This window comes from Ostrea edulis, chromosome 8, assembly GCF_947568905.1.
Source record: "Ostrea edulis chromosome 8, xbOstEdul1.1, whole genome shotgun sequence".
In the NCBI taxonomy this organism is placed as follows: domain Eukaryota; kingdom Metazoa; phylum Mollusca; class Bivalvia; order Ostreida; family Ostreidae; genus Ostrea; species Ostrea edulis.
In genome coordinates this window covers 9579417-9593074 of record NC_079171.1, presented here as the reverse complement: position 1 = coordinate 9593074, position 13658 = coordinate 9579417, and the positions used below count along the sequence as shown (strand labels likewise).

Below are 13658 nucleotides of genomic sequence, written 5' to 3'. Positions count from 1 at the left end.
CCAGGGATAGGATGGGGCCATTATAGGGGATCAGAGTTTTGGATGAGAATGTATAGGGCACATCTTTTAACATGGACCAAGGTGACTCGGGGTAGCGGTGTGGCCCATGGGGCTCTTGTTATCATTAACCAATTAATCAGAAATATCGACATTTGATGGAGTGAAAGGTGAATATAACGAACGGAGATCAATCTCATAACTCCTTGTACTGCTTGTAGGAGTTATCAGATTGATCACTGTTCGTTATCTTCACCTTTCATAAGCAATACAAAATAGAGAGTTGGGCAAACATGGACCCTGGATATACCAGAGGTGGGATCATAATTAAGTTGGACTTTTTTTTCATTGGTTTTTGTACACATAATGAAGTACATGAATACAACAAGTCATATATAATTATCATTATGTGCATGGAGAGAGATAGTGAGAAAGAGAGAAAAAGAGAGATGCATGTTTGAAGTAAATATTAAGTTCCATCTGTTCCATTGAGTATCAAATTTTGTCTTTTCACCATTCTTATATGCTATATATTTGTGTGTTTCATAAAATAATTTCATTTGTGATATTGCAGCGGGCAAGTTTAAAGGTTTCTTAGTGCATCTTGCAGTATAGACATAATACTTCAGAAATAAAATAATAATGTTTTGTATATCACTATTATTTTCAATACAAGCTAAAATAAAGGATTTCTTTGTAATTGTAATCTGTCGCTCAGTCTTGTCTTCTAAAAATTGTTTGAATTCTACAAGAAATAATTGTAAACAATTACATTCCCATAAAATATGTTCTATTGTTTCCTCTTCAGAGTGACAAAAGTTGCAATATTTAGAATCTATTCTTTCTATTTTGAACAATAATGAATTTGTTGCTAAAATTTTGTTTATAATTCTGTACCGAAACCAGTGGAGCTTACAGTCTTTTATCACTCTGAAGGGTATTTTGTGGATTATTTTCCATTCCCTGTCGTCTACATCTAAAAGCTCACTCCATTTCTTTTTGCCAGCTGAGACCGAGTTATTTTTATTAAGAATTTCATAAAAAAAATCATTTGATTTGTAACATTTCAAAATTGTGTAAGTATTTGTCATAATTAATGGACTTGTGAGCTTCATGATGTTTTTTCCAGGGTCTGAGTTTTTTTTATCCATGCTCTTACTGCATGGATAATGCTGTTGTATTCTAAAAAAAAAATCCTAATGTTTGCATAAATATCACTCCAAATTGGGAATAAACATTCCCATACCTCTGCTGGAAAAAAATAAGATGTCTTACCCAAAATAATTTCATAGAAGCTATAAAAGACATTAGATTTACCATTTTCAATCCTCCATCTTCATATTTTTTAACTATTGCTTCTTTTTTTACTCTGTGAGTTGAATTATTCCATATGAAAGAAAGAAATAATTTTTCTAAATTTATACAAATCCTCAGAGGGATTTGGGATTGACATCAAGATATGGTTTAATAAGGGCAAAGCCAATGTTTTAATAACTGTGATTTTTCCAATGGGAGTCAAAAATATTTTCTCCCAATGTTTAAGTAAAGATTTAATCTGTACACATTTTGGTTCATAGTTTAATTGCATAATTTTCTTCAGATCCACATCAAAATGTATTCCTAGTAGTTTAAATCTTGTAGTACCCCACTTAAGCTTGTAGTTAGGCAGTAAAATTTCATTACTAAATCTTTTGGATCCAATCCATACTATATGGGTTTTGTCAAAATTAATATAAAGTCCAGACATTTCTGAAAATTGTTGCAGTGTTTCCAATGTTTCTAAGAGAGATTCTTTACTGCCATCAAGAATAAGTGAAGTGTCATCAGCCAACTGGGAAATCTTTTCTACATTGTTTACAGTAATACCTTTAATACTTTTGTTTAATCTAATCTGAATAGCTAATATTTCTGCACAAATTAAAAAAATATACGGTGACAAAGGGTCACCTTGTCTACACCCTCTCTGAATATTGATTTTTTTCAGAGAGATTACCACCCTGATTTACTGCAGATGTAATATCTGTACAAAATAATGATACCCAGTTCCGAATAGAGTTGCCAAAGTTAAAGAAAGTTAGTGCTTTTTGAATAAATTCCCAAGACACTGTATCAAAAGCTTTTTTCAAAATCGATAAGTAATAATAAACCAGGTATATTTTCTTCCTCAGTGTAATGCATAATATCATAGATAAGCCTTGTATTTTCTCCAATATACCTTTTGGGAATAAAACCTGTTTGATCAGGGTTGATTATTTTATCTAGATACCGTTTTACTCTACTAGCCACTGTACCTGATGCAATTTTATAAACAGTATTCAACAGAGTGATAGGCCTCCAGTTCTTCAGATATTGTCTTGGCTTGTCACCTTTCGGTAGCAATGTAATGATACCATGTCTTTGTGTAACTGACAAAATACTACTTCTATATCCATAATTGATAGACCTTACAACAAAAATACCAATATATTTCCACAACATTTTGAAGAATTCGGCAGAAAAACCATCAGATCCTGGGGATTTATTAGATTTCATTTTGTAAAGAGTATTGGAGGCTTCTTCAATAGTAATTTCCCCTTCTATTGATTCTGATTCTTTATTAAAAAGTTTCGGAATATCTTTAAAGCTTGGCTCATTGTTAAAATCAAAACTATTATTTACTTCAGTTTTCTTGTATAATTGTTCATAAAAAGTTTTTGTTTCCCTTAAGATTTCAGATTGTTCATATATTACCCTCCCTTCATTATTCTCCAATCTAGGGATTATTTTGCTCGTAAAATCTCTGGATTCCAAAGCACAAAAATATTTTGATGGTTTTTCGCCTTCTTCAACCCATTTGGCTCTACTTCTTACATAATTACCTTGTAACTTGTGTTTTCTTATGTTTTCTAGATCTTGTTTTTTACTAGATAGTTCATCAATATTACTGTCACAAACATTTTCTTCCAATGTTTTGATATTTTCAATTAATTCTTTTTCCTCCTTTCTTTCTTTTTTTTTTAGCTCACCTGAACCGAAGGTTCAAGTGAGCTTTTCTGATCACATTTTGTCCGGCGTCCGTCTGTCTGTCTGTCCGTCTGTAAACTTTTCACATTTTCATCTTCTTCTCATGAACCACTGGGCCAATTTCAACCAAACATGGCCAAAAGCATCCTTGGGTGAAGGGCTTTCAAGTTTGTTCAAATGAAGGGCCATGTCCCTTTCAAAGGGGAGATAATCACAAAAATGCAAAAATAGGGTGGGGTCATTTAAAAATCCTTTTTTCAAGAACCACTGGGCCAGAAGAGCTGAAATTTACCTGAAAGCTTCCTGACATATTGCAGATTTAAGTTTGTTCAAATCATGGTCCCTGGTGGTAGGATGGGGCCACAAGGGGGGATCAAAATTTTACATACAAATATATAGGGAAAAACTTTAAAAATCTTAAATTCTTCTCAAGAACCACTAAGCCAGAAAAGCTGATATTTACATGAAAGCTTCCTGACATAATGCAGATTCAAGTTTGTTCAAATCATGGGGGGCCCCTGGGGTTGGATGGGGCCACAATAGGGGATCAAAGTTTTACATACAAATATATAGGAAAAATCTTTAAAAATCTTCTCAAGAACCACTGAGCCAGAAAAGCTGATTTTTTACATGAAAACTTTTTGACATAGTGCAGATTCAAGTTGTTCAAATCATGGCCCCCGGGGGTAGGATGGGGCCACAAGGGGGATGAAAGTTTTACATACAAATATATAGGGAAAAACTTTAAAAATCTTCTTCTCAAGAACCACAAAGCCAGAAAAGCTGAGATTTACATGAAAGCTTCCTGACATAATGCAGATTCAAGTTTGTTCAAATCATGGGCTCCGGGGGTTGGATGGGGCCACAATAGGGGATCAAAGTTTTAGATACAAATATATAGGAAAAATGTTCTTCTCAAGAACCACTGAGCCAGAAAAGCTCATTTTTACATGAAAACTTTTTGACATATTGCAGATTCAAGTTTGTTCAAATCATGGCCCATGGGGGTAGGATGGGGCCACAAGGGGGATCAAAGTTTTACATACAAATATATAGTTAAAATCTTTTTCCCAATAACCACTGAGTCAGAAAAGCTGATATTTACAAGAAAACTTTCTGACATAGTGCAGATTCAAGTTTGTTCAAATCATGCCCCCCGGGGGATAGGATGGGGCCACAAGTGGGGGGGGGGGGGGAGGGGGTTCAAAGTTTTACATACAAATATAGGAAAAAGCTTTAAAAATCTTCTTCTCAAGAACCGTTGGGCCAAAGAAGTTGACATTTACATGAAAGCTTTCTGACATAGTGTAGATTCAAGTTTGCAAAGGGTAGTTTGGGCCATAATAGGGACTAAGGTTTTACATGCAAATATATATGGAAAGTCTTCAGATATGGGCCAAGGTGACTCAGGTGAGCGATGCGGCCCATGGGCCTCTTGTTTTAATATATGAAGCATAAGAAATTGTTTTACCCCTTATTTCTAATAATAAGGTTTCTAAAAACAGTTGATCATTAATAGTGAAGGAAATGTCTGCATCAGGGATATTGTGTATGTTACCAAAATTATATACAGGAGCTGCATATTGCTTCTTAAATTCTAAAATAACACCTCTAATACAATCTAAATAATTTTCATAATATAATAAAGAATTGTTGAACTTCCATAATCCTCTACCTTTCTTGAAGTTATTGAAAGCAATGGACAAGGATATCATAGAATGGTCTGATCTATAACTAGACTCTATATTACATTTTTCTAAACCAGACAAAAGTGTCTCAGATATTAAGAAGAAATCTAAACGACTTTGTTTTAATGGGTTTTTTTTCCCTCCACGAGTATCTACGAGTATTTTCGTGTAGCTGCCTAAAAGGATCAATATAACCATTACTTTCCATTAACTCCAAGACCTTGCCCCTTGCCTTTGGGTTATTAGTACTTTTATAATTGTAATAATCTAAATCTTGGTTTAAGACAAGATTAAAATCACCACACCAAATAATATTAGAACACTGCATATCATCAATGCATTTTTGTACATTATCAAAAAAAGGCGGTTTGTCATTATTTGGACCATAAACATTACATATCAACACTTCATGACCTTCAATACATGCTTTAAGTAGTAAATAGTTTCCATCCACATCACCCTTGTCAGTAAGAGGTTTTAATCAAAATTATTATTAACTAGAATTGCAACTCCTCTTCAATTTGTAGAATATGAACTAAAAAAGCATTGGTAACCCCACAAATTCTTAACTTCATTTTCAGTGTGTATCTTGTAAACAGTAGATATTATGATTTAAGGCTCTTAAATAATTAAAAACGTCTTTGCGCTTTGCAATATCACCCAAACCTTGACAGTTTACAGAAATGATTTTAACCATTGAAATTTATAATGAATAGACATTGAGTTATGAAAAAATGATACCCAACAGAACTTCAGAATCCTCAACGTTGTTGAAAGCATGCATGTAAAGATAAAGACAAAGGATAGAAGAAGAAAAGGCACATACATGTACACATAGAGATAAATTTGATGATTATCATCAGTAAAAAGAGTTCAAATGAAAAAATGAAGTTAAATACTGACACGTGAGTCACTTTGTTTGGAACGTCGTCAACATGTTATGACTGGAAATTTGATTTGGATAACTAATGTCTGAACACATGATCGAATTTTCTAATCCCGGATTTTACTAACTTTGTATTCAATGTCGTCCAGATTGTCAAACTTTACGCGCTTTCCCTTCACTATTCCATATACCGACCCATTGAAAAACCATGCCGATGTCACACCTTCTGTATCAATTAGTCGCTTTATGAGTTCACTATTTTCCTTTGTTACATTGTCCCCTATTCTGATCTTTTCACATTTGTCGTTTCCAAGTTTATTTTTCTCTGACGTTTTCTTAAGTTGAACCTAATTGAATATAGACTTCCTAAGAATATTTGCATATAACTTTAATCATATACCTGTTGTCATGATTTTTAAATTCTTTTTTATATATCCGCATGTAAATCTTTGATCCTCTATTGTAGCCTCACTCTACCACCAGAAGAAACTCGAGTCTTCTCTGAAGTAAAATGACCTTGAGTGACCTTTGTCTAAAGGCCACTGCCTATTACTTATATGTGCGATTTATGATCAGTACCTGTTCAAAAAATGTTGAAATAAGGAATCTTTCCCATGTATAAGATATACGTTCTGTGTGGCCTTCACCTTTCCAACAAAGATCAATAGCTGTTGAAATGAAAGGTATTTTTCATATATAGGGTATATATTTTGAGTGACCTTGACTTTTAGAGAAAGACATTGAGCAACCTCTGCCTGAAACTCATTTGCCTGTTTACTAATTTGTGTGATTCATGATCAATATCTACTTAAAACTGTTGAAATAATTAAGGAACTTTTTGTTGATGGAAGGTATGTTTTGAGTGACCTTGACCTATCCATAATGACCTTGATTCATAAGTTCCTGTCCCAAGGAATGTCTGTGATCAATTTCCGATGAAATGTTTAGGAAATATGAGCTCGGACAGACTCCAGTCATTATCTGCTCCGAAGAAAAATTTTCGGGAAGCATAAATCCAACTGGTGCAATTACTCTTAATATTTTAATAAAAACACATGATACTGTTTTATATAAAATCCAATCTAAATGTGTCATCAAGCAGTAAACAAGAAATAAGACGAAATGTGTTTTATTGGTCAGAACTTGTACAAATAAGAAAGTGACGGAAATAGTAAATGTCTAAAGTTAATTAAGTTTGTCCATAATTATCTCACTCAGGGATCTTTAGTATAAAATTCCCAAGTACAATGATATCATAACAGCGCTTCATTAATCAGTATTCATATGTTAATGATGAATGGGAATAAAAATAAACAAAAGGCACACTCAAATCACAGACTAATAAAAAATCAAAGTGTACATCACTTCATAAACAATAAAAATTGATTTGACAAGGCCTTCAACTGCCAATTTGCACTTTACTGATAAAAATAATATATGTCAACAGAGACTGTAAATCCACATACAGATAAACATCTTTATACACAATATATATAGGACATTATCCAACTCAAAATGCACTCCAATATTCATTATCACAGTTTATAACAGACATATTGGTGGACGGAAATTAATAGAATACATATACATGTAATAAACAAATGTTATCCTACAGGCTCCAACATATGTTTAGGAATAAAAATAGTTTTCTATCACATGTCTTCTTACAAATATAAAATCACAAATGCTTTAGAGTTATCCACCCTTTATTCATTGAGCTGACACAAGAGGGCAGCACCCTTTGATATCCAGTAATCCTGGGACTGCTTGGAAGGCAGATGCACAAATACAACAAAGTTTGTTGAGTGTCCTATGAAAAGAAAATAATGAGTTTTAGACATAGATTACATGATGGCACAGGGCTATGTACAGCAAAGATGTGTAAATTTACAACATTAGGATAATGCAATTTGCAGGATACACCGAATTGTAAAATGACTAAAATTCAGAGCTTGATTTAAATAGTCTTAGAACAGAAAAACTATACCTATGCCTTATATAGTCTTAGAGCACAATAACTATATATTTATGCCTTACGTAGTCTTGGAGAACAAAACTATATTTACGCCTTACCTAGTCTTAGAGAACAATGTGTGGTCAGAATCCAGTTTGTCATGATATAAGAGAAATTTACATTATCCTAGGCACACTAACCTGTTGTGGAGAGAACCCCAGCCCTGGCGGATGTCTTATACAGCGGGGCGATATAGTCTGCCTTGTCTGGTACAAAGTCCATCTTCGGCTCCATGTGGAACATACACAGAGGGGAATTCATGATGCCCTTAATGGAGTCCGTAACCAACATCTCCTTCTCGTCCCAGCGGAATCCGTCCATAAACATTCCGTGGACCAGGACGCCATCCTCTGGGGAAGGCAGCTGATGCAATAAATGTGAGAATGTTTAAGTGTTTTCATATTTAAGACAGGTATAAACTGTTGACACTTTACAGTAGCATGTTTCATGAAGTGCGTTATCCCATAATGACGAGTACATGTATGCCCGTGTAAAGTGTTGAAGGTCCTACTTTTATTTTCTACTTTCATTTCTGTTTGAATCCCCAGACAATAAATTTGGTGTACTATATTTGTCAAGATGCATACATGCATTGTTCATAACTGCAGCACATTCATGAAGAAATGGCTATCATTACAATTTGTAAAGATATTAAAGGCAAAAACAATGGAAATGTTAATATTTTTGGTATCTAATTTGACAACCATGCAATATTGTAGTTGATAAGAAAATTACTTCCATGAAATTAATTTTGAGCTCTGAAATGAGGAGAGGAGCTTCAGTAAATTTTAAGCTTTATAAAATCTCACCCCTTTGTCGAGATCAATTTCCTCTCCGAATTTGAGCTCAGCCATCTGAGTCGTGACCTCTTTCTGGTCCCTGAAATGTGGGAGGGGGTGGAAGTGGAAGGTCAGGTGATCGATGGGAAGGTTGTACCTCCTGGCATAGTTCTGGAGGGTACCAGTCAAGAAACCTGAAAAACAAGAGCCATAGGCTTTTATAAAATCCAGAAAGTACACAATGCCAACAGTCAATTTAATGAAAATCGGACTTCTTACAACCGTGCTGTATAACCTACGTCTTATGAAGAGTACTCACCGCAATTCTAACAAGTCTTTGATTTTCATTTTAAAGTTTTCAAAATTTTGATTTAGATTTTAATTAAATTGTGCAAACAATGTATATTACACCTTCAATAAGATTGGTCAGCAAAATCAATGTTAATAATAATAGACGAAAGGATAAGTGATTTTGAAAACCGATCTGAATAGTACAAATAATCGTTAGCACAGAGAAAATGAATGCCAAAACACAGACATTCTAAAGATGAAATCATGAAGTTCAATGGTCCACTGCCTAGATACCAAGTACTGTAATCAATTCATCAGGCATACACTGTTGATTTGTGATAATAAAATACAAACAAAAATCTGAAAATTGACTTATGGTTGGCTAAAAATCATAAACCATCAGCAACTCATTAGCTAAAAATCATAAAGCATCAGCAATTAATTGGGACAAGCCTTGATCAGCAATTAATCATGACAAACCTTGATCAGCGATTAATTAGGACAATAAAAATCACAAAGCATCAGTGATTAATTATGACAAACCTTGATCAGTAATTAATTAGGACAAACCTTAATCAGCAATTAATTAGGAAAAACCTTGATCAGTGATTAATTAGGACAAACCTTGATCAGCAATTAATTAGGAAAAACCTTGATCAGCAATTAATTAGGACAAACCTTAATTAGTGATTCATTAGGACAAACCTTAATCAGCGATTAATTAGGACAAACCTAAATTAGTGATTAATTAGGACAAACCTTAATCAGTGATTAATTAGGACAAACCTTAATCAGTGATTAATTAGAACAAACCTTAATTAGTGATTAATTAGGACAAACCTTGATCAGCGATTAATTAGGACAAACCTTGAGGGAAGAAGAATCCCGACATCCAATAGGACCTGGGCAGACCATGCCTGACCCAGTTATCAATAAAGGCACAGCGATAAATGAGGTCATTGACCCAGCTCCCCAGTGGCTTCAGGGAGGGGTAGGCAACATTGGCCCATAGACTGGGAACCTGACTGTTAAGGAAGGCCGTGTAGACAAGCTCTAACTCCTCACTCATCACAACAAGGCCTTTGATGGCCTTCTGTATCTGGTATAGGGAGTCCTACAAAGAAAAGAAAATGAAAAGTTATTTTTTTTCTAAATATCATAGAGCAGAAGAATTTACAAGACATGTCCAAATAACAGAGAAGAAGCGGTTCCTAGACAAAATTCAGACTTCTCTCTCGCTGACCAAATGATCCAAGCCAATGGTTATGGTACACTCTCTGGTCAAAACTAAACTTTCAGGGCTTTTTTATCTTAGTGCGGGTAAATTGTAAGGTGGCTTAAAATTGGGTCTTTAAAGGTCATAGGAGACGGTTTTTAACAATACCTTTTCTCTCCATAATTATCAACTTTGTTTCATAGACTCCTCATAAAAATGCTTTTTTAAGATTAATAACGATATTAACTCGTAGAAATTGAAGTGCAAAGGTAGTCGGAATAGAAAATCGTTACCCGATTATCGTTCCTGATTTCCTGAATTTGTGACGTCATAAGAGACCACACTCAGATTTGAGAATCAAAACAAAAGCACATCCATAGACGATTTATTCGCAACTGGAGGAGTTTTTGAATGGGGAACCATAGTTTGTTATGCAAGGATATAACTTTGAACTCATAATTAATGCAAATGCCAGCCATATCGACGATTTTTCATCGGAGGACGAACAAGAAGATCAATCACTTGAGGTCCTATTTATTCTGAATCGGTTGACTTGAAATAATACTGACTGGTTAATGATAATTTCATATTACATTCTCTGATGACAATACGAGAAATATAGATAGTTATTACTTGTGCTATTTCTAACCCCTTGCAGACACGGTGACGCAGCATCGGTTTATTTTTCCAAGGGGGGGGGGGGGGGGGTGTCAAATTGAAGGGGGGTACCCCTTCATCCCTTTGGTTTTATGTGCCAAAGTCCCACCCTGACTCGGATATATTGTATAGCCAGATCGGAATTTCCTTTGCACACATCGTGAGCGCCGTATTTTGAATTTATTTTCATGGGATTTTTACAAGTATCGTGAGCTAATTTAGTTTAACAGGTGAATATAATAATAAATATAAATGGCTTTAACATTCTTTTACAACAGAATTTGCGACATTAGGGCCTATATGAAGAATAATTTACCATCACATTAGCCGCTATAAGGGCTCTCTCTTGCGTATAATGGTTGGAACTGGAAGCCAGAGGAAGAACGAATTCTTCGTCTAGACCAGTTAATGAAGGAGCTGTTGGAAAATCTGAATATCCTGGCTGTTTTTGTTGGCCATGCGTTTTGGATGAGTCACACAGACAACTTTAGGTAGCCAAAGAATTCTGGTGTGCGGTCCAGAAAAACTAATTCAAACAGAATAAAACTTTCTAATCTAAACAGTTTTGGAATATGTTGAGCCATCGTGGGGTGTGAGACGATGATCGGTTCATAAGATGTACGTAGCCAGAAAACCTGCACAGTACACAGGAACTCCCGTCGGAAACTGTATGTTTGGCAGTCATACATCGTCGGATATTTGGTATCCGACGAAGGCAGTCAAATGGATACAAGAAAACTTAGAAAAAAGAATAATCTGCCTAATTTATCAATGGCTAACGTTCTCATTTATACATAATAAATTTATCGAGCTTTAATTTTTACATGTTGATTCATTCATTCGATTAACCTGCGCAAGAAAATTTTTACAAAAACGTACAGGTAATGCAGGTAACGCAGATAACACCCCGTGTATTTGGGACGGTATATACAAGCTAGCAGGGTTCCCTTGGGCTTGGGGCTTCACACCTGCCTAAAATCAGTCCCGTCCCGCACTTAACTTACCTGAGGAAAACCGACCGGTTGTTCAAAATCCTCGGCCTTTAACATATTTTTTTGTTTTAAATTTTGACCCCAATAAGGAAACTAACGTGCAAATTAGTGCTTCATTTGAAGAAGAACCCCCCCCCCCCCCCCCCCCCCCCCCAACTTTGCATGACCGTAAAAATTGGTTTATTTCACCTGATATCAAAACTTGTAATTTCATTATCGCTCCACCATTTGCTTTGAACATTCTTTTTTAAACAGAAAAGAAGGGGGGGGGGGGGGGGGTCTGATAATGCAACTTTCAACATATAAAGTTAGTAGACCTATTCATCTTCAATTTATTTACTTATATATTCAGAGAAAAAGATTCTGATCAGAAGAGCTTCATACAAATGTATGACTATTTCATAGTCACATTTCATTTCTAAACAAATCAGATTGTGTTTTTAAATACTAAATTATAAATATCTGTACTACCGTCATTTTTAAAATGATTTTACAGTCAACGTTTTGCAGGATTTTCTCGTCTTCGCCGTGCTTTCAGTTGGTCTGTAGTCGAAACTAGTTAGAACTGCATCTGGTCGAAGGTTTAATTTCATAAACCCATTAGTTTTTGTCAAAGTAGAGTGTATACATCTAGTATACAATAACGAAACTGATCCTCATCAACCCCCGTAATCGCGTAAAATGACTGTCAAACAACTTCGAGTTCTGTGTTCTCAGTGTAGATTTCACACCCAAGTCTTTCTGAACGTTGGATCATTTAGACAAAAGTCTAGAAATACCTGATTTGCTACATTACAGTTGAATGTAAGCACATTTTGACGGCTGAAACCCGCAGTTGTTAGTATAAACAAATACACATTTGCGTCAGGCTGGTCTCTTTTGACGTCATCAAGCAAGGGAGATAAGTCATCTTACTATTTTGATACTTCACACCACAGCAACATTTGACGGTCTGTAGCGCCTGCTACCTTATGATTTTTTGGGAATGACACATTTACATATGTTAAGTAATTAAAAAAGAACACATTTTCGTGCAAAACAAATTTTTTTTGAAAATCGTCTCCTATGACCTTTAAGAGGTTCGTCTCAATAAATTCTTCCCCTTACACTAAATAACAGTTTATAAACAATGAAACATATATAACACAACACATGCAGTCACTCATTGACTGCCGTTTTGAAGAATAGAATCATCCAAAACCTAATATGTCATATGTCCTTGACCCCAGTTTTACCTTGATGACCTTCAGTAGTTTGTTGAATCTGTCAACTTCCTGGGTCAGCACAGTGGTCAACGAATTTAGACGACCTTTGGCATCAGGCTCAAACATCTCCTGATTGGCTTGTTCAATGTCAAGCTTATCCATCAGTTTACCCAGAATGCTCTCTGCGAGGTCGTACACAATATCATCGTTAGACTTCCCTGTCCCACCACTTGACTGTCGAGGCTGGACATCCAGAATAGTGCTGATCAGGTGGTTGGTTTCTTCCGCCTGAAATATAAGTTTGTTGTTCATTACAGCATGTCTACTACTAAAAGAATTTGAGATTTTAAAACGTTTTCATCCAAATCTTCTAAATGCCTACCTGAAATGCAATGTTGGCATTTTCGTGCATGCCAAAGATTTCCGGTTCATCGACAATGGGCAGGGTCTCGATATAGTCCCTGTATTCCTGTAGAGTGGGGAGATCCGGGGCATAGTAGATACCTGTAAATGAAAATATGAAATAAATTCTGTAGATACGATATAAATTCTGTAAATACGTAATAAATTCTGTAAATATGATATAAATTCCTGTAAATACGTTATAAATTCTGTAAATACGATAATAAATTCTGTAATTACATTATAAATTCTGTAAATTTTACAATATAAATTCTGTAAATACGTTATAAATTCTTTAAATACATAATAAATTTTGTAAATACGATATAAATTCTGTAAATACGTAATAAATTTTGTAAATACGTAATAAATTCTGTAAATAGGATATAAATTCCTGTAAATACATTATAAATTCTGTAAATACGATAATAAATTCTGTAATTACATTATAAATTCTGTAAATTTTACAATATAAATTCTGTAAATACGTTATAAATTCTTTAAATACAATACAATTTCTGTAAATAC

At 34.7% G+C, this 13658-nt stretch overlaps 1 protein-coding gene across 3 annotated transcripts in view; it reads right to left on the bottom strand.

The window, feature by feature from the left end:
* Nucleotides 1-6687: 6687 nt before the first annotated feature.
* LOC125661113 (dynein axonemal heavy chain 6-like) overlaps nt 6688-13658 on the bottom strand; it is a 73526-nt gene continuing 66555 nt past the window's right edge. For all 3 annotated transcript variants that reach the window (XM_056148138.1, XM_056148139.1, XM_056148140.1), the window contains 6 exons: nt 13111-13232; nt 12759-13016; nt 9526-9772; nt 8398-8561; nt 7729-7951; nt 6688-7384 (listed from right to left, as the gene is read on the bottom strand). In XM_056148138.1, the coding sequence (XP_056004113.1) occupies nt 7281-7384; nt 7729-7951; nt 8398-8561; nt 9526-9772; nt 12759-13016; nt 13111-13232 (1118 nt within the window). In that variant the 3' untranslated portion in view covers nt 6688-7280. The remainder of the gene's footprint in view (nt 7385-7728; nt 7952-8397; nt 8562-9525; nt 9773-12758; nt 13017-13110; nt 13233-13658) is intronic.